Genomic DNA, 19,892 nt, shown 5'->3' with positions numbered 1-19,892 from the left:
AGATATCTTGAATAGGCATTCTCTAAAAACATTTAGCTTGATTAACGTTAGAAAGAAATATCTGAAGAAAATTCCACCTGGAACCAAGCATGCATGCACCATCACCTTTAAACTAACTGAAGCTTTTCTGAAGAATGGTGCACTATGTATGGTAGTTCAAGCCTGGATGGAGAAGCAGCATCAGTTTAAGTGGAAGCATAAATGGTGCAAATACCTTTGGGATATTAACTCTGGACCAGAAGAGTTCCAAGTGTTCACGCATCTTTTGAGGCTTAAATTTAGAATACAGGATTGCCAACTCTGTGAACATTCCCATATGAGCCCGTTCCAAACCCAATGCAGCTTCCAAGAGGGAGATTAGTTCCTCAAAATACCCTCGATCCTAAGTGTAGAATGAAGAAATTTTTTATGCAGGGGTAACAATAACACAACAGAAGAAATGTAGCCCATTCAGTTCCTTGAGCTGGCTTCACTATTCAATGTGATCTGGCTGACCAGATCAGAATGCCCTCTAACCTTTCTTCACAATATAACCATCTCCAGGCAAGTCTAGCAACCCCCTGAAACACCTCAGATACATTTACATCTTTTCTTAAACACAAGACCAAGATGTGGTCTCAAGACCCTGTACAACTGAAGCATAAACACCCTTTCAACATCAATGAATACCACTCATTAGTCTTAATTACCTGCTGTCACTCACATGCACTGGAGTATCAAGATCGCTACTCACCCATTATTCTCGTCACCAAGCACCTCCCCTGCTGCCATTTTTTGCCCACTTGCCCCCAGATATATCCATCTGCAACCTAAAGCCGACTTCAAAAGTCAGTCCACTGAATACCTTAAATTAATCACTCATGCAACCCAGGAAATACAACCCACGAGCAATCTTTCCTGGTAATTAAGCCTAGAGTGTCCAGGTATTATTCTAGTAAATCTACACGGTACTCACTTTACGCCAATTTGTCTTTAAGGCATTACGTACATGTGGAGCAGCACAATGTCATTAAACAGTGTATTACTTTAGCTACCTTCAATTCCTAGTCCTCAAGGCCAACATTCCATTATGTACCTGTTCAAATAGTTTATGTACCCGAGTCCCAAGTGTCTTCAGGCCTCCATATTTTCTAGCTTTTCACCATTTAGAAAGCAAGTCCCTTTCTATCCTTAACAGTCCTGACATATTGCGACTGTGCAATGGAATTCAGGCCCTCTTCACCACTCAGTGCAACGTTACAACAGAAAACATTTTGGGCAAAAATATATAAACCATGGTTTGCAGTGCAGCACTGCTGCTCAGGTTACACTCTCCCGTGTTGGTGTGGGTTTTCTTCAGGTGCTACGGTTTCCTCCCACAGTCCAAAGATGTACAGGTTAGGGAGCAATTTAGCACAGCCAATCCACCAAGTGTCCAACGGTTAGTTAGGGTAACAGGGATAAGTTCTGGATTGGGTGCACTGGAGGTAGTGCAGACTACATGGGCCAAATGGTCTCCTTATGTACTGCAGGAATTCTATACTTTTCCATCGGAATCTCTCGCAGGAATTCTATACTTTTCCATCAGAATCTCTCTTTTCCTACAAATGTTTAACATTAACACATACATATTCTCAGGTCAAGACAAAAATTAATGACCAGCTATCTTGTTTGGTAAATGTTTACTTTCTCCCTAACTCTTTCCCTAGTTTATGGTGGGACAGCTTTAAGAGGGAACAGTGAACCTTCACATCTGGCTCAAGGTACTGCACTATTTGTGAACAGTTAATGCGCCACACAGAAAGTCTGTAATCAGGTCCTGCCAGGTATTTACAGGCCTGAGGACCCTGCTATGTGTGCGGAAAATTTGCCACCTATGTATTACCTGGAAATTGGCATGAATGGGAAAACCACCAGTGCTTCAAGACATTCCAGAACCCACTTGCTACTTATGACATAATAGAACAATTTCTTAACTTTCTAGCAATGATCAAAAAATCATTAAACCTTGCATTTGTCTGAAATCTAGGAAATTTAATATCCATTCCCAATTTGTTTGTTCAGTCAATAACAGGAGAAGCAAAATGCCTACAACATGCTGCCACATTAAGGTACAAGCCTCCTAGAGAGCATTGTGGCCGCCAGCCAGGTCCTCCCACCATGTTTTCCCATGCAAATAATTACCCTGTGATACTACACCTTCCCTGCAGTGTTTCAATAATTTTAATGTTTATTATATTAAACCATTGCCAGTGTTGAAATCCAAGCCAGTTCAGATGCAATCAGATTACATTACATTGGATTTAAATTACAAAATCCATCCTGTATTTCAGCATGCCCCAAGCTGCTCAAGTATCTGCATCACAAATCAAGTCCACATTTCAGTTCTGGTAGTCACAAAAAGTGCTGAAGCACCAAAAACACAGCCTCTGACCAGTAACCAGCAGCAAGGGCTTGCATCTCAGAACATGTCTCGAATGTCTGGTAGACGATATACTTGCAGCAGAGGGGAACAGCAGACATTATAAAATGGAATTACCTGGTAATAACTGATCAACTCCTCCAGTTCATCCGCATGGATGACAATGTGTAGTCCGCATATCTGGGCCAGACGGAACTCTTCACCATCAACACAGGCAAAACAAACCTAGAGGGGTGAAGAGGCAATTCAAAAGGTCAATCACACCAAATCTGGAAACCAATGACAATTCGATTTACAGCACACAGTTTTGGTGAAGCTTGTGACTACTTCATAGAAACAGGACACAATTTCACAGGTTATTCATTCTTGGGCTGCAATTCACTGGCCCATTGTTAAAGGCGTCATAAGTAGGCTTACATTACACCGCCAAAGAAGACAGGAGAATTCAGAATGTCCAAATCACCTAACAAGCAGGTCTTACGGGAATATTATTCAGCATCCCGTACACCTAGTTACAGACTGATGCATTCAGTGGCAATGAACAACTTAATAGATAGTTGCACGTTTCATACCTCTTTCCAAGTCCTGGTGCTGTTAGCTTTGCGGGCACTGTCCACAGCAGCTTGGTACTCTCCTAGATGTACCAGAGTGGAAGCCAAGCGAGCAAAGTTGGACACGTTGTTGTAAAGTAACTTTGCTGCATCATACATGCCATCATCATAGCAGCGATCACCAACCTACATTTAGAAGTTAAAATTAGCTTCATACATTATATGCTCCAGCATAGATCTATGGGCTGAATGGTCGTCACTGCCATAATCAGGTGTTTCTATATCAAGTGCTAGAATTTTTAATCTCCAACTGGTGATAGCTCTTCAGGATCAGTCATTCACAGTACAGGAGGCAGCCACTATTCCACCCATCAAGTGAGTCTATGCCACTAAATGTTCTCTACATTTAGTGCAGCACATTACAAATCTCCTTGTATAGGTTCAAGTTGCTTTAATGCATTTCAGCTTTAAATGCAAGATTACACACAAATTGGAAAGCTGTGTTTTACAGGTTCAAGCATTTAATTAGCAAACAAAATGCTAATGATGCTCAAATTAAGTCTGTTAAAGAACCGAATGAAGCAATTTTTGGACATTTGAAGTTTTAAATGTAATAATTTGACAAACCAATACTTACTTGCTGAATGTGGGCATTATTGGGTCCATTGACAAACTCCTCCAATTCAGACAGACGGTTAGTCTTTGCCAGAGCAAATATCAGCTCAGTCTCCACATAGGACTCCTTCGCTTTCTTCCGGGCCATTTGCAGAAACTTCACTAGGTCTTCCCAGTTATCTAAAATCAGAAATTTGGATTACAATGCTTACAATTAACAAACCTACATAATACATCAAAACACAATACACCAAAATACAACTGATCAATTGACAACTTTCAAGAGGGAGTCTGTGGTGGGAAATGGATAGCTTCTCTGAGCAAGCAACCTGCAGAAGATCAGGTAGCAGCACAGGTGAATAGGCAGGAAAGAACTTACCACAGAATCTGTGCAGAAGGGGGGGCCATTTGGCTCATCGAGTCTGCACCAACCCTTTTGAACAAGCTATCCATTTATACTCCATCCACCCCACTCTATTCCCCATAACCCCACCTGCACATCAAGGAGCAATTCAGCATGGCCAATCCACCTAACCCAACATCTTTGGACTGTGGGAGGCAAGCAGAGCATCCGGAGGAAAACATGGGGAGAACATGACTCAAGCTGGAATTGAACCCACGTCCCTGGTGCTCTTGCTGGAAGGAGCACAGAAATTCTTGATCCAAATTAAAGGAAACCTGCACAGTAATAAATATTAAGGTGTTTTCATATAATTCAATGACTGTTGTCATTTTTCTTTCAGCAGGTTAGCTGGAGTGACAGCTGCAATAATGTGCCCATTATCACCGCAGGACAATTCACAAAGACAAGGTTGTCAAATAGAAAATGTGACAGGATCGCATGAAAAGGCTGTTAAAAAAAGGCAACTATTTTGGCAGACCCTCTGTGTGCACCACATTTGGTCATTTGCTTAAGTGGACTCAAGAGCGACGTTCAACTTGCATTTATAACTGCACCAAGGTGGAACCCAACAAATGTACTCCAAACCAAGGAGCTCTGGTCAACGGATGAGGTTTAAGGGAGGCTTACCAATGCTGACAGGTAGAGAAGGATAGGACATGGTCACAGGATGTGCCGGATTAGAGTGCTGAGGCAAGGACAAGAAACTTTCTTGGAGGGAATTCATTAGTTACAGGGAAAATTGGTACACAAGAATGGAGGAAAGGAAGATTGAAGAAGGAGGAGGACACTAGCTGGCAAGGATGGAGGGGCTAAGTGAGAAGGAACTGGTTATAATAAATAGCAACTGGATGTTAGAGCTGCAGAAATTGTGCAATTAGCAGGATGCAGTCAACATGAACAAAGGCAGATGGGGGGGGGGGGGGGGGGGGAATTAGGTCAAGAAATGAAGCAGAATGGAATGACAATCTGGAGGTTTTGATTTACATTTTGGAAAAGACTTTCAGTGGTGACATGTGAGGTAGCAGTCACAAGAGGTAGCGCCGTTATTTTAAGCCCATTTTCACTTGAATTTTTGTAGGAAATTTGGCCTCGTTTGTATTGGTAGGTTACATACCCCCCCATCGATACTAGAAAAGACAGCGGAAAAAGAATTAGTTCTGAATTTGGAATCTTAGAGAACTATCCTGAACAAAAGATGGCAGACGTTTCTGTGGTATCAAGAGTCTGCTAACTGGAGATCTCAGCAGTAGAGCTTCAAAAATCACACCAGGGGTATCAAGGGATCATGAGAAAGTGATTTGAGATGGCAATGCCCTCAATTCAAACAGCCTTGGCCAAGGTGGACGAGGTGAAGAAGGTGCAGGCTATGGGCTGAAAGAAGTGGGGGAAGCTCAGCTCAAGCCAAGGTGGACGACTTGGAGAAAAAAAAAAAATCAGTTTAGTGGACAGAATTATGAAGGTGGTTGAGTTGCTGGAGGTATTTGATCGGGTGTTTATTGGATAGTTGTTTTTAAACTGGGGAATTTTATTGTGGGGATTGATTTTTCTGTACTGGAGATAGTTGGATTTGGCCATTGAATATATGGGGTTTAACAGAAGCGAGGAGATTTCACCTTCCATGTTGTGGGAGGCTTTGAAGGCAGTTTGTTATTAGATGGGGAGATCATTTCTTACAAGGCACACAAGGAGAGGAGTGGAAAGGGTGGAGATGCAGAGGTTGGTGGAGGCCATCCTGGAGATGGCTTGCCAATACTTGGGTTAGTCAGACACTGGGACTTCCTACAAATTAGAAATAATTGAGAGTTTGGGCTGCTTTTGGACAGGGCAGTGTGCCAGCTACAACGTTCTAGGGGGCTTTTTGAGCCTCGTGAGAAGGCCAGTCACCTGTTAGCATACCAGCCGAGGCAACAGGCAGTTTTAAATAGCTGGCTTGTAATGCAGAACAATGCCAGCAGCGTGGGTCCAATTCCCGTACCAGCCTCCCCGAACAGGCACTGGAATGTGGTGACTAGGGGCTTTTATCATTATATATTATAGTATAGTAAAGGACTCGGATGGCAGGTTGGTCTCTACCCCAGCCAAGATTGAGGCTTTACCATAACCGTTAAAAATTGGGGCCCCCAGAGAAGGGAGTTCTTCTCAGAAGTAGATGACAAGTGCAAGCGGTGTTCAAAGGGGTCGGCGCACCATTAGCACATGTTCTCGTCTAGTTCTAGGAGCTTTTGGGTCTCCTTCAGCACCATGTCAGGAATTCTGGAGCCTTGCCCTTTCGTGGCTATCGTTGGGGTTTCAGGTTTACTGGAGCTGTAGTTGGGGGCAAAGGCAGATGTTCTGGCCAAAAAGGAGACTGATGAATGGAAGTCTTTGATCCAGCAGCGTTGTCTGATGGAGTTCTTGAGGGTTGACTGCAGTCGTGAAGGTGTTACAATATTTTTTAAATGCTCAGTGTCCATTAGTAATACAGTAAATGGAGGATTTATTGTCAATTACTTACCATTTTTGTTGGCTGCTTTCACAACCTCCATATAAGCAGATGGATCATCAGCCTTTATATAGGAATCTATGGCTTCTTTAACCAAATCCTTTTGCAACTGTGCTCTGGCCAGCTGACTCCATACAGCTGGCTCATTGCAACGTTCTGCAAACTCATAAGCCCGATCCAGATTTCCAATGTGCTCAATTAGGACCTATGGACGAGGTCAATAAAAGTTTTGTGAACTCTCAAAATCAATACTGGTGCTCATCCTCCCAACATTCATCAAAAGCTACATTCAAACAGATCGAAAGATGTCGGAGGAACACTTTAAAGTCAGACAATATAACCAATACAAACTGCTAACTGACTTGGCCATTTAGATAATGGAGAAAACATTAAAAATGCTCTTGCCTGCACTGCAGAGGTGTTCACATCAAACTTCCGAAAGATTGCAAAGGCTTCTTCAAAAAGCTGATTGCTGATAGCAATGTTGGCAATATCAGGAGCGTCATAGTTGTCCAGACGATTAATGTACTCCATAACACGGGTGCGATCGGCTTTAATAGCAGTGAGAATCAGTAGGTTCTGTAGATTTCTGTGTAAAGATGGGATTGCATCAAAAACAATACCTCGGGAACAATCGTAACATTTTACTGTCAATGCAATTAAGTAGAAGGCAAAATCATTTCATGCACAAGTAGCAACAAATTGAATTTCTTTTTACAGCTGAAGATTTATTCAAAAGACTTCCAGCTGACAGAAGCAACAGCCCATGGAGTGAAGCTACTCCCAATCCATTTGCAGGCTGCTACTTCTGCAAGCTAATGCTAGTTACCATCCATTGACCAGGCGATGAAACCCAAATGGCTCATGTTAATTACAGCATATTCATTTAGCTCAGATTTTAAGTCAAACTATTTATTTTCTACCTATGTTCACTAAAGACGTTGTTATCCAAGACTATTTTCTCAAGCAGTTCAATCAACTCATTGGGAAGGTCTGCAGTCATAAAGGCCTTCACAGTAACAGATACTTCCTCTGGATCCTGGGTTTCAGACAGGGCCGTTTGGACAACCTGAAAAATAATTATCTGCAGTCAAGACACTTACTGTTGAATTGAAAACCAAATTGTTGAAATGCAAATTCCCAACTAAGCTCAATATCTTCACTGGCCAAAAGGTGGCATTCAGTAACCAGGTTGAGAAAAAAAAAAGGGATGAAGAATCATTCTCCAAACCCAAATTAGAGAACAATTAGTAGATGCTCACACGCACCTTTTAGCTCAGTGGCAGGCAATCTGCAGCCCAAGGGCCACATGTGGTCTATCTGGGTTCAAAGTACAGCCCATGATACATTGTTCCTCTTGTCCATGCACAGGGTTTCCACATTCCACTGATTTCCATTGAATTTCCCTACCAGTTTGACATCTTTGATGGGATGTGGGCCTCACTGGCAAGGCCAGCATGTTGCCCACCCCTAATTACCCTTGAGCTGGTTCAGAAGGCAGTTATGAGTCAACCACATTGCTGTGAGTCTGCAGTCACATGTAGGCCAGACCAAGCAAGGACGACAGATTTCCCCAAAGGACATTAGTCAACCACACGGGTTTGTACAACAATGGCTTCCATGGTAGTCATAAATTCCAGAGTTTTATTGAATTCGAATTTCACCATCTGCCCTGGTGGGACTTGAACCTGGGTTACCAGGGCATTACTCAGGGTCTCTTGTGATATCACTGTTACACATGTAAAGCAAGGGCACGTGAAGAGAGATGCATGTGTGAGCTTCATAAATATTTTCCAGCTCTATTATGATTAAGCATTTACCAATATTCAGCATGCATCTTATTCATGGAGTCATCTTACAGCCCACTCAATTGTCTAGGTTGCCCATCACTGGTCGGCTCAAAAGGGAATGGAAATTAGTTTTCATTTTAGCCCTGTTGAATGTCCAACATAAAAGCCATGGGTTCTCAAGCAAAATATATTAGAACAACTCCAGGCTGTGTCACAAGGGACTTGTGGGAGGAAGCCAGAGCACCCGGAGGAAACCCACGCAGACACCAGGAGAATGTGTGGACTCCACACAGATAGAGACCCAAGCCGGGAATTGAACCCGGGTCCCTGGTGCTGTGAAGCAACAGTGCTAACCACTGCTACAATATTACTGCACTAATGTCTTTCCTTCTGGAGACTGGCATGAGAAATTTAATCTAGCTGAAAGCTGGCATCTCATGCAACTGGTTCCATTAGATAGAGCCAGCTTAGACTACATTGGGAGTAAAATGCATCAAAACACTATGTCTGTGCCAACTGGGAAACAAATAATAATTTGTTACATGGAATCCATTTAAGGCTCAACTAAAATTTAAATTCTCATCATTCACCTCCTATTTTCATTCTTGACACCTTCACCCAAGTCCACACACTAAATCGTGCAACACCAAAAACTTAAGACAAAAGACAGTAAAGAGGAATGTAAAAGTGTACCTGATCAATCAGCTGTCGTCTAAAAGGATTATTTTCTTCTTCAAGGACATTGGCCCAAAGCTCTGGATCTTTTCTACGTACAAGATAGCGAGCCTCACTCTTGAACAGAGAGTTTTCATTGCAAACCTAAAGATTGGATAAATTATACATTTAAAGGGATCAAATTAGTTTGATGTGATATCACACCCAACATCGCATTTGCCAACACACTTGATTTGGAGTACGTCGAGGATTCAGGACTGGAGTACAAGTACCGTCTTGCCAAATTGCTCTTGACAAAAAAAAGGGACTGGGAACAGTTACAATTCACAAGTTGCTGACACTTTCAGTTTAGTTCAATTCAGTGCTTCCTTGCACCTCAACAGTACATTTTGGTATAAAAAGGTCAACCTTGTTTTTAGTACAAATCAGACCAGTTTTTAAAATCTAGGCAGAATCCATTTCAATAAAAATAGAATCCATGTCAATAAAAATAATCGGTGCTGTCGACAACTTCTAGCTCACTAACCTTGATGAGATCCAGATCACACTGGCCCCTTTCATAAGCAACACAAGCCAAATGTGGATCCCTCTTCTCACAGTACTTGCCAACCACAGAACTATCATAGAATGGGTTTTCGCGCAGGAAACGCTCCGGGTTGTTATTGCTATCAATATAGATCTTGGCCAAAGCATTGTGAGTAGCAGGTTCTTCACAACCTTCATGAATTCTAGCCTCCAGCCACGGAAGTAGCAATTTCAATCTGTAATGCAAAGACAATACATTAGTATGGTCTGATCAGAAAATATGACAAGCTGTATTTATGCCACAATTCTTAGGATGAAACTAGCCAAGTCAGAGAATCCACATGGCTTCTTGAAAAAGGATTTTATTCCTCCCAAGGATTTGTAGATTACCCATTTCAAAGTTTACAGATGGGGAAAGATGGCCAAGAACCAAGTGTCAGCTGTGGCTCAAAGCCGATACTTTCCTTAGTCAGAAGTTTATGGGTTGATCATAGAATTTACAGTGCAGAAGGAGGCCATTCGGCGCATCGAGTCTGCACTGGCTCCTGGAAAGAGAACCCTACCCAAGGTTAACACCTCCACCCTATCCCCATAACCCAGTAACCCCACCCAACACTAAGGGACACCAAGGGCAATTTATCATGGCCAATCCACCTAACCTGCACATCTTTGGACTGTGGGAGGAAACCGGAGCACCCGGGAGGAAACCCACGCAGATATGGGGAGAATGTGCAGACTCCGCACAGACAGTGACCCAAGCCAGAATCGAACCCGGGACCCTGGAGCCGTGAAGCGATTGTCAAACTTCAAAAGACAGTGTACACAATCTAGGCTGACAGAAGTGCAGCACCACCGTCAGAAATGTTGACTTTGTAGATGAAAATAAAGCTCCTTGGGAACTTTTAAGAGCAGAATTCTGACCACTGACCATCACCTAGTCAACAGTGCTAGCTTGAACATTTAATCACCAAGGTTGGTGTCTGGAAATTGAAAATACCAATATTTGTTTATATTCAAAGACTGAAGCAAACTCTAGCTTGCATGTTGGTGGATCTACTGTATTTTTTTTTAAATTTAGTGTACCTAATTATTGTTTTTTTTGGCCAATCCACTTACCCTGCACATCTTTGGGTTGTGGGGGTGAAACCCACGCAGACATGGGGAGAATGTGCAAACTCCACATGGACAGTGACCCCGGGCCAGGATTCGAACCCTGGTCCTCAGTGCTGTAGGCAGCAATGGTGCATTCAGTATTCTACTGTTTCCCTCTATCTTCATATTCTTCTTGCCAATCTGTTGCAATGCTAACCAAATCGCATGCACATGGCATACCCACAACTGGCATACCCACAACTGCCAATTTCTCCATATGACAATAAAAATCCTGACCTAATGGTAAAACAGTGAAGGATGCATGGTACAACTTTTTTGGAGTCTAATGTATACAGCGATATTATCCAAACTTCAGTTATCACAAAACATGCTTCCTTCAATGACCTGGTGACAAGTAGCACAGCCATTGAAAGCCAGCAGGGGCTCCTCATGCACTTACTTCACAAAAATGAGTGAAGTACAGAAAAAAGGAAATCCACTACTTACTAACCTGTTCCTTTTCTCCACTTCACCCACAAGCTCATCAGTTGAGAACTGTCCACGGACTATAGTGATAAGATTTTTAATAACTTCTTCAGAGCAATCCACATCCAGCAGTCCACCCACCACTACCGGAAGCCTGCTGGGATTCACCTGCACACAAATGAGACACAAAATTAGCAATAGATTGTGTTTTCTTAACAGCACAAAGAAAGCTGAAGTGGGTTAACTTAGGTTTTCAACTCATTAATTTACTTTTGTTTTCTAGTCTGTTCACCCAAAAACATTTATAATTTGACTGAATTGTCACCAATACAAAAATGGTTTTTTGCTTCTGCAAGATTTCAGAAATCAAGCTACACAAAATGTCCTTTACAGAAATCAGTACGAATCCTTCAGATTTACCAGATTCCTGTACATTTTGAATCAAAGTACAGAAAGCAATTTGGAAAATTTTACAATTCAGACATTAAGTGTGCAAAGTCTTAGCAGAGAGACCTTCAAATCAGATTAATTGCTGGAATGAAGAGATTGTCCAAGGGAAGTGTTTTTCCCTGGCTGGAGTTCCAGAATAGAGTATCCAAATCGAGGATTGAGAAATGTCTGCACCCAAAGGACTCTGGATGCTCAGTGTGCATTCAAGGCAGTTAGTGAGGGATACAGGGACCAGAGAGAGAGTGGAGATAGATCACTTGTGAGCTTACTGAATGGCAAAGTAGGCTCAAAAAGGCCAAATGCCTACTCATGTGGGAATATTTAAGAGTTCAATTCCCAAAACCAACCCAAGATGAATAGCTTTAAATCAAATAACAATGGTTTTAATAATTCTACTCACCTTCTGAACATAGATTTCAATATACTTCTGCAGGTTGTTGCGGTACAGGTACAGAACTAGGTCATGAACAAAGTCAAACCGGTCACACACAATAATCAGTGGGAGCTGGTCTGTCAACTTAGCTTCCTGAAAGTAAAGTAAAGTGTTACTTCAGGTTGCAGTAACTCAATTTCAGTTCAATGGAAAGTTTACAGCTACTGCCTGTACTTTCAAACACAGATTAAACCCTTCCAATTAATTCCACACCAAAGACAAATTAATCAGTTCTTAAATTAGGCATTTATGCACAGAGATTAAAAATAGAACATTGAACCTTCAGGTGGAGAACAACGACAGATGGCAAGTGTGATCATGACTGAAAATTGGATTTGAAAAAGTTCCAGATGTCAGTAGTCCATGGGGTGAATATTTGGCCAACGTTGTCTACCTCATACGCTGCAGGAAAGGATGTGCCAAAGCGTGGCGCATTGGGGAGACCATGCAGATGCTGCGACAACGAATGAACGGGCATTGTGCGACAATCAGGCAGGAATGTTCCCTTCCAGTCAGGGAACACTTCAGCAGTCAAGGGCATTCAGCCTCGGATCTCTGGGTAAGCGTTCTCCCAGGCGGCCTTCAGGCCATGCGACAACGCAGAAGGATTCTCCCTCTTTTCCTTACTACAAATGCTTGTTCAATGCCTCACTAAAGAACATTTAGAGAAATCCAGGAGTATCTGTCCACCCTGCCCTGGTGGGGCATTGTCCCGTGACAGGGCTTGATTAACAGTTGGTGGGATGATGAGACACCAGGGTTAAGATATAGGTATAGTTAGGGCATAGGAATAAAAGCAGAAAATGCTGGTCTGGCAACACAAGGAAAGCCAATTGAAATTCTCAGGTTGGAGACCCATCAAAACTATTCCAATTTCCACCATCCACATAGTGCTCTTGTATGGCAGTATACAGACTAGCATTTATAAATAACCTCTGGAGGCCCCAAACCACTTTTGAAGTAGTTACTAACTTTATAGAGGATCTATAGAATACCCGAGGGAAGCCGAAGGTTGAGGCTCAGCAGGGTAGTTTAGAGCGCGTCCTCTGGTTACTGTCTGGGGCTAGAGAGCACAGCATCAAGATCAGCAGCTAGCTGATTTGAGCCAAGGAGAGAATCTCTGCTCAGGAGTGTCTTTGGAACTCAACCCGATGTGGCTGCACAATTTAGTGCATGCAAATAGAAAGACTGATTTTTTTTGGAATCCAGATGTAGATTAGATAGGTGGATGTTGCACATGGATCTTGAATGCAGAGCAGGTTGGAGGGATTGTGCAGGTTATACACCTGCTTCTGTTCTAATGTAGGAAGTGTAGCAGCCAATTTTTAAAGCTAGTTTTATGAGTGCATATGGTGTGCTGACCAGAGCTGCAATACCATTTCACGTTTGCTCATTTGGAGCAGTGGGGCCTCACTCGAACAGCTTTGACAGGAACGCACAAAAGGATAGAAGTGTCTTACTGGCAACAACCTTGCATTGGACATTTCAATTAGTTTGCAAGCCAATGATCATTCCTAAGAGTCAAAGAGTCAGTGACTAAATGGGCAACATGCTGTTACAAGATTCAAATGAAACAAAGGCAAGGCGGCACAAGTCTACCTTTAGGAAGTTTTTCACACGTTCCGAATCATAGCAGTTGCTCTCACGACATATACGTTCAACTTCCTTAATCTGCCCAGTCTTACATGCTGCCTGAATATACTTGAAGTGAACATCTGGCTCTTGACTGAAATTCACAATGGATCCAAGGAAATAAAATAACCCTAAATGAGAGAGAAAAAAAAAAGAGAAAACACGACAGGTTACAAACACAATTAGCTCCAAACAAACATTTACAACTAAAGTAGAACTGGTAAAGTCAATTAGGAATTGTAAGTCAGCGGTACAGAATAATTTGGCAACATCTTTCAATAAGAATCAGGTCATATTATTAAAGGGGGAAAAAAAGAAAATGCACTTCTCTACATCTACAATTGGGTGTTAACCTCTACAATGCAAGTGGGGCAGCAAGGTAGCATAGTTGTTAGCACAGCTCCAAGGTCCCAGGTTTGATTCTCAGCTTGGGTCACACTGTGCAGAGTCTGCACAATTCTCCTCGTGTCTGCATGGGTTTCCTCCAGGTGCTCTGGTTTCCTCCCACAGTCCAAAGATGTGCAGGTTAGGTGGACTGGCCATGTTAAATTGCCCTTGTGTCAAAAAAGATTAGGTAGGGTTACTGGGTTAAGGTGAAAAAAGGGGCTAGGGTGGAGGCATGGGGCTTAAGTGGCATGCTCTTTCCAAGGGCCAGTGCAGACTCGATGGGCTGAATGGCCTCCTTCTGCACTGTAAATTCTATTTTTCTATTAGAATCAGGAGCAGATCTAACCCCCTAACAGGAGGAAGCCCACCTCAACCTCTATAGACAGTCCTGAAATAGTGAACTGGTTCATTCCAATCTGATGCGCCCCCTTGCATGGTTCTTTAAGAAAAGCTGCTGCTCCACACAAGTACTTTTAAATCTTCCATTATTTGGTTCTTGAATACAGTTCTGCTGCTGCCATTTTAAGCACAAAACCTGTAGTTATGAACTATTGGTAAAGCTCATTGCCTGGGTAGTTGGACCAATGGAAATATACCAATACAGATAACATATGTGGCAACAGAAGAGCATGTTTAGGGTTCACAAGGCAAAAAAAATATAAATAAAAAATTACTGAAACAAGATCACCAAATTACAACAGTGCTTGTAGAAAGGAGTGCTCTCTAGCTAAGAGGTAGAAAATGGACAGGAAGTGTTAGAATAAAAATGGAAACTGCAATTCAATCTTTCAATTTGAAAAAAAACAGCAACTGGCTACGTGGTGATACTTTTCAAGATAGTAGAGAACAATCCTCCAAAAATTCAAGGAAAACAAGCAAAATCAGCTGGGAATGAATCATGCTGCACAAGGCTGCAAGTGTTACAAATCACTTGTGCCGTGAAACTACTTACCTTCGTAACTCTTAAATGATTCAAAGAGTTCCACCAGCGACTGAGTGCCAAGTTGCTCGTGGTACTTGGATGCTACTTGCACACAAAGCTGAAGATTCTGGCGGATATTGGCCGACAACATGGCACGCAAGCACTCAAGAGAATCTTCCACAGAGAGTGCACCGAAAAAGTTCACAAGCCACTAGGAGTGGGGAAAAAACAATTAAAGCAAATGACTTCTGAATGAAGAGAGTGCAGTAATCATAAATGTTCAGTGGGTGGCGATAAAACATCTGTCAGGACACCAGGAAGACATACTGTGCAAAGCATCACGAGATACTGGCGGATTTTAACACCCACCTCTGTTAAATATCAATTCATGCTGTGTTTTTCAGCAGACAACACCCAATGAGGCGGACTTCTGACCCCTGCCAGGTTGAAGAATCGGCATGATACTGCGTGAAGCACACCACGCCGCCAGGACACAATTCTCTGCAATGTGAAGAATTAGCAGCATCGGGGGGAGGTATGCGCCAACTCTCCAGCCTGGGGCACAGATTCTCTGGGCCGGATGATCTGAGCAGCAGTCAGAAGGCAGAGTCCCGCCAGTGCTGTTTTAACATGCTGTGGGCCAACAGGACCTCAGTGTTGAAGGGTCCGGGTGCGGGCTGGCCCGTGATTGGTGGGCCGGCCTCTGCCTCCTTTCCTCAGTGCTGGCTCCTGTAGCCCTGTGCCATTTGGCATGGGGCCGCTGCGGGGAAGAACGCCACTACGCATTTCCTAGTTGGCGCCAGCCCAACTGCACAGACCCTGTGGCACCAGGTTCGGGTGTGATCGGCAGCAGGGGGGGTGGGGGGGGAAAGAGAGGCTGCTCCAGGACTGTCCTACCCCCCCCCCCACCAATGGGCTGCGGCGGAGGCGGCTCCAGCACGCACACTCTGGTTTTTACTCCGGCGTCGGCACCTAGCTGCCCGTTGGGAGAATCCCACCCAAGTTGTTTCATTCAATTATTGGTTCTCAATCTTTCTCAGGCAATTCAATTAATTCCACCATTTGCCCCAGAATTGAGATTTTTAATATTCCCGGAACAGGTGATTTTTGGGCGTGGGTGAAATATTAGAGCCAGAAGCCAGTTTCACTGGATACCAAAGCTAGTGGACCCAAACAAATGATCAGATCAGACCCCAATATTTTGTACTGCTCTTCAATGACATTTATCATACTCAACTACTAATGCAATGTTAAAGTGTGCAGTTGGTATATTATTGGGCCTAGACTTCAGTTTGGAAGGCAGATCGTTTTCCCCTCCAGGTCATCAGATAATCATCATCAGATCATGCTAGCAGGTCACGAATGTGGTTTTCCTGCCTTTTGATAGGGTGTGCTGGACATGTATATCTCACAGGAAACTAGCATGCAAGAGACCAGGGAAAATTTAGGGTGACAGTGGCTACAACTGCTGCCTCAGCACCAGTGACCTGGGTTCAATTCCATTTACCGATGGAGTTTGTTCTTCCACTGCCTGCGTGGATTTCCTCCCACAGTCATGTGCAGGTTAGGTGGATTGGCCATGCTAAAATTGCCTTTAGTGTCCGGGGATGTGCAGGTCAGTTTCAGGGATAGGTAGAGGTGGATATTTGTAAATGGACAGAACGCTCATTTGAAGGGTTGGTGCAGACTCGATGGGCCATCTGCACTGCAGGAGGTGAAAATTTGCCAATATATAGGGTTTATAAACATTCTGGCTGTCCTTTTGCATTTACACAAAAGCCTGCAAATTTTTTTTAAAGTATTCCTTTTGTTAGCCACCAAACAGTGGACTCAACAAGCCCTCCACCGCCTTGCTTAGAATTCTAATAGAATTCAATTTATGGTCCCTGCAACAACAAGGGGGGAGGGGGGGGGGGGGGGGAACCCATGCAAGATCCAAGCTGACAGACATTGCACACAATTGAGCTTGATCTTGGCCAAAAGACTGAAATTTTAATTTTCAGGTTATTGCTTTTAGCAAAGGAACAATTGCCATGTGGGTATCCTACTGTGCATAAACTTATCCGCTTTACAGTCCCAGAGTGGTTTAATTATGTCCACATTCCAGAATATGACAAGTATTTCAGAAAAACAAGTGGACAACCCATAACTGCACATGCATAAATGAGCATTACGAGATTCCCGTACCAGCCTCCCTGAACAGGCACCGGAATGTGGCGACTAGGGGCTTTTCACAATAACTTCATTGAAGCCTACTCGTGACAATAAGCGATTTTCATGCAATTTTAACCAGCAGCTTACTGCATTTTTAAAATTCTCAATGGTACATTAGAATTTACATAATACTTTGCAAGTTAATTGGGTCAGAATCATTACTAGTTTTATTAAAAATATTTTATGAAGCCAATCACCACGAGGGGCATGGGATCTGATTAAGGGAACAGAATTAGGAATTCAAGACAGAATGGTAGTTGTTGATGACAAAAATCTGGATTTTGAGAATTATGCCAAGCTGCATTTTACTGGAAACCTTCCAATTGCTGGATCAAAATTTAAAATTAATTTTTGTTTTACTTAAAAACTCATACCTCAGGGTTCAAAAGGTGAGTGTGTACGACAGCACGTTTAATATCATACAGATCTGTATAATGCTCCAAAGCCCTCTGCAGCAAGCCAGCCTTTTCACACAGCTGGGCAATATGGGCTCGGTCATAGTGAGTGAACATCTGGTTTCCAAGGATTGCATCAGCAACCTGAGAAAACAAAGTCCTATTAGTAAACACACATTACACGCACGTGCACATGAGCTGCAATAATCAGCTGCTACAATTGGCTAGATTAAGATGTAGCAACATGGAGGTCATATTCTAGAGATTCAGCATTTGTTCACAAGATAGCAAAACAGATCTTTCAGCCCTCCAGAGAAATGCTGAATTAGTAGTATATTAAAGTACCTTTTGATTATTAACCAACATGCAAGCTAATGCTCAACCAAGGACATAAACCAGGTATAATGGTCAATAAATGTATTGTAGTTTAGTAAATTTACACCTCAATTAAGATGGGGCTAGTTCAATTGATAAATATCCAGTAGATATTTTCTGGTTCACATGTAGTATGTAACCTGAAATTTTAAACATTCAAACCAATATAGCCAAGTCAGAATTCCAGGCTGTAAGTAACCAAGCTATAGGTGGCACTAAGTGCTACGTTTCCAAATAGTGAACTCACATGGCCAACAAATTGCACCGTCTTAACCTACTGCATCACCACATTAGTTGAACTGGGAACTTTTGATACAAAACCCAACTGATTGAAGGCCATACTGAGCAATCCAATACTATCCATAAACGACATGCTTGCTCATTCTACGGCCACTAAACTTGCCCGAAGAATCTGCAAGACCATGGCCACTACTGCAATGCACCAAAATGCCTTGATGCCAGTGCACAATGCTTTAGATGCACAGCAGTGATAGTGTGCAAATAAATTGGCTCCAGACAGCTTCTGAACACTGGATTAGATTTCAGATTAGCTCTCAAGATGCTGCAAGGAGAAAAGAATTGGAAAATTTAAAAAAAAGTCAATATTTATATTAAAGACATTGTTAGGGACACAGGAATCAATGTTTCCACCTTATCAGACCAAAAATATTGAAATGAACACAAAGTGAAGGACATTAGATTGTTTCGGTTCTCAAATGGAAACAACCCCAAACACAAAGTATAACCAGTTAGTAACCCACATTACCCACCTGTGGAGCGTGAATCAAATTCATTTCAAGCAAACGGGTTTGTAAGTGGCCCTCAGAAGGTCTATTGTTCTTCAAAGCATCCAATAGGAAAGATGTACACTGCTGGATCAGGTTATTCTCCATAAATATATCCACAATCTGGAAGGGAAACACAGCGTTAACCTTCAGAACTTCACTGCCCTTTGTTCATAAAGAAAATCAAAAATAGCCAGATTTGATTCTTGGAGAGTCAGCCGATTCTAGCCAGAGAAGCTGCTTAGTCAGAAGACTAAGATTCACATTTCCAGCTGAAAGGGGATTGGGGATGTCTGGTTTAAAGAAAAACAACAATAATTCTGCTGTCACACCTTTCACAATCAAATGGCCTGCTGACAATTACTTCCGATTCAGAGGCCAAGGCCAAGAGTGTTGCCAATTGAACCACAATTGACAACGTTCCAGGTTCAAATCCATCCTGTGCTTCCAACAGACAAATCAGGGTCCACTGCAATGTGGGTGATGCTGTCTTTGGGATATTAAAAAAGTTCCCATGGCACTATTTCATTGAAGAGTGGTGTTCTCTGGTATCTTGGCCAATATTTATCCCTCCATTACGAAACAGATTTGTTTCTCAGTTGACCACATCCATAAATGGTGACAGAATACAGACAAACAGCCAAAAAAAAAAAAAAAAAAGCAGAATCAAAGAGGAAGATATGCAAAGAATGGTCATGGAATAGATAAAATTTAGAGATTAAGCATCTGTGAAGGACACTGGAGGAAGATAATTTCCTTCAAAACTTTTGCACTTTCTAAATGCAACTCAAAATTTAGGTTTTAACCCATTTACTGTTCTGGATTTAGAAAGAACTTCACTCCAAAAATCAAGGATTCTGCCATATGAGCACTATTAGTCTATTGGGCAGCACAATTGGTCATCACTGCTGCTTCAGCACCAAAGATGTAGGTTCAATTCCAGTCTTGGAATTTCCAAGACGTGGAGACTCCAGATGTGGAGTTTGCACATTCTCCAGCGTCTGCATGGCTTTCCTCCCAGTCAAGATTAGGTTAGGTGGGGTTACAGGGATAGAGTGAGATAATCCGATGGGCTGAATGGCTTCCTTCACTGTAGGGATTTTATAATGTTCTATTATCGAGCAGGGTACCATAGAACCATACGATCCCCTGAAAAGGAGCATCTTACCTCAGCCCACTCCCCTGCCCCATCCCCATAGCCTCACCTAACTTGCATATCTTTGCACACCAAGGCATGCCCAATCCACTGACCTGCACAGCTGTGGAAACCACACAGGGA

At 42.6% G+C, this 19,892-nt stretch overlaps 1 protein-coding gene across 6 annotated transcripts in view; it reads right to left on the bottom strand.

Moving 5' to 3' along the window:
* LOC119973016 (clathrin heavy chain 1-like) overlaps positions 1–19,892 on the bottom strand; it is a 68,662-nt gene that overhangs the window by 8,635 nt on the left and 40,135 nt on the right. For all 6 annotated transcript variants that reach the window (XR_005462255.1, XM_038810510.1, XM_038810689.1 and 3 more), the window contains 15 exons: positions 18,599–18,736; positions 17,433–17,597; positions 14,875–15,055; positions 13,503–13,666; positions 11,871–11,996; positions 11,046–11,188; positions 9,444–9,678; positions 8,936–9,061; positions 7,376–7,521; positions 6,858–7,041; positions 6,465–6,657; positions 3,590–3,747; positions 2,974–3,138; positions 2,519–2,626; positions 215–382 (listed from right to left, as the gene is read on the bottom strand). Coding sequence is in view for 5 of the 6 variants with exons in the window: in XM_038810510.1 (XP_038666438.1) it covers positions 215–382; positions 2,519–2,626; positions 2,974–3,138; positions 3,590–3,747; positions 6,465–6,657; positions 6,858–7,041; positions 7,376–7,521; positions 8,936–9,061; positions 9,444–9,678; positions 11,046–11,188; positions 11,871–11,996; positions 13,503–13,666; positions 14,875–15,055; positions 17,433–17,597; positions 18,599–18,736 (2,400 nt within the window). In the remaining variant the exon portion in view is untranslated. The remainder of the gene's footprint in view (positions 1–214; positions 383–2,518; positions 2,627–2,973; positions 3,139–3,589; positions 3,748–6,464; positions 6,658–6,857; positions 7,042–7,375; positions 7,522–8,935; positions 9,062–9,443; positions 9,679–11,045; positions 11,189–11,870; positions 11,997–13,502; positions 13,667–14,874; positions 15,056–17,432; positions 17,598–18,598; positions 18,737–19,892) is intronic.

The sequence above is a fragment of the Scyliorhinus canicula genome, chromosome 1, assembly GCF_902713615.1.
Source record: "Scyliorhinus canicula chromosome 1, sScyCan1.1, whole genome shotgun sequence".
Taxonomy (NCBI): Eukaryota; Metazoa; Chordata; class Chondrichthyes; order Carcharhiniformes; family Scyliorhinidae; genus Scyliorhinus; species Scyliorhinus canicula.
This window is presented reverse-complemented; position numbering and strand designations above follow the sequence as displayed.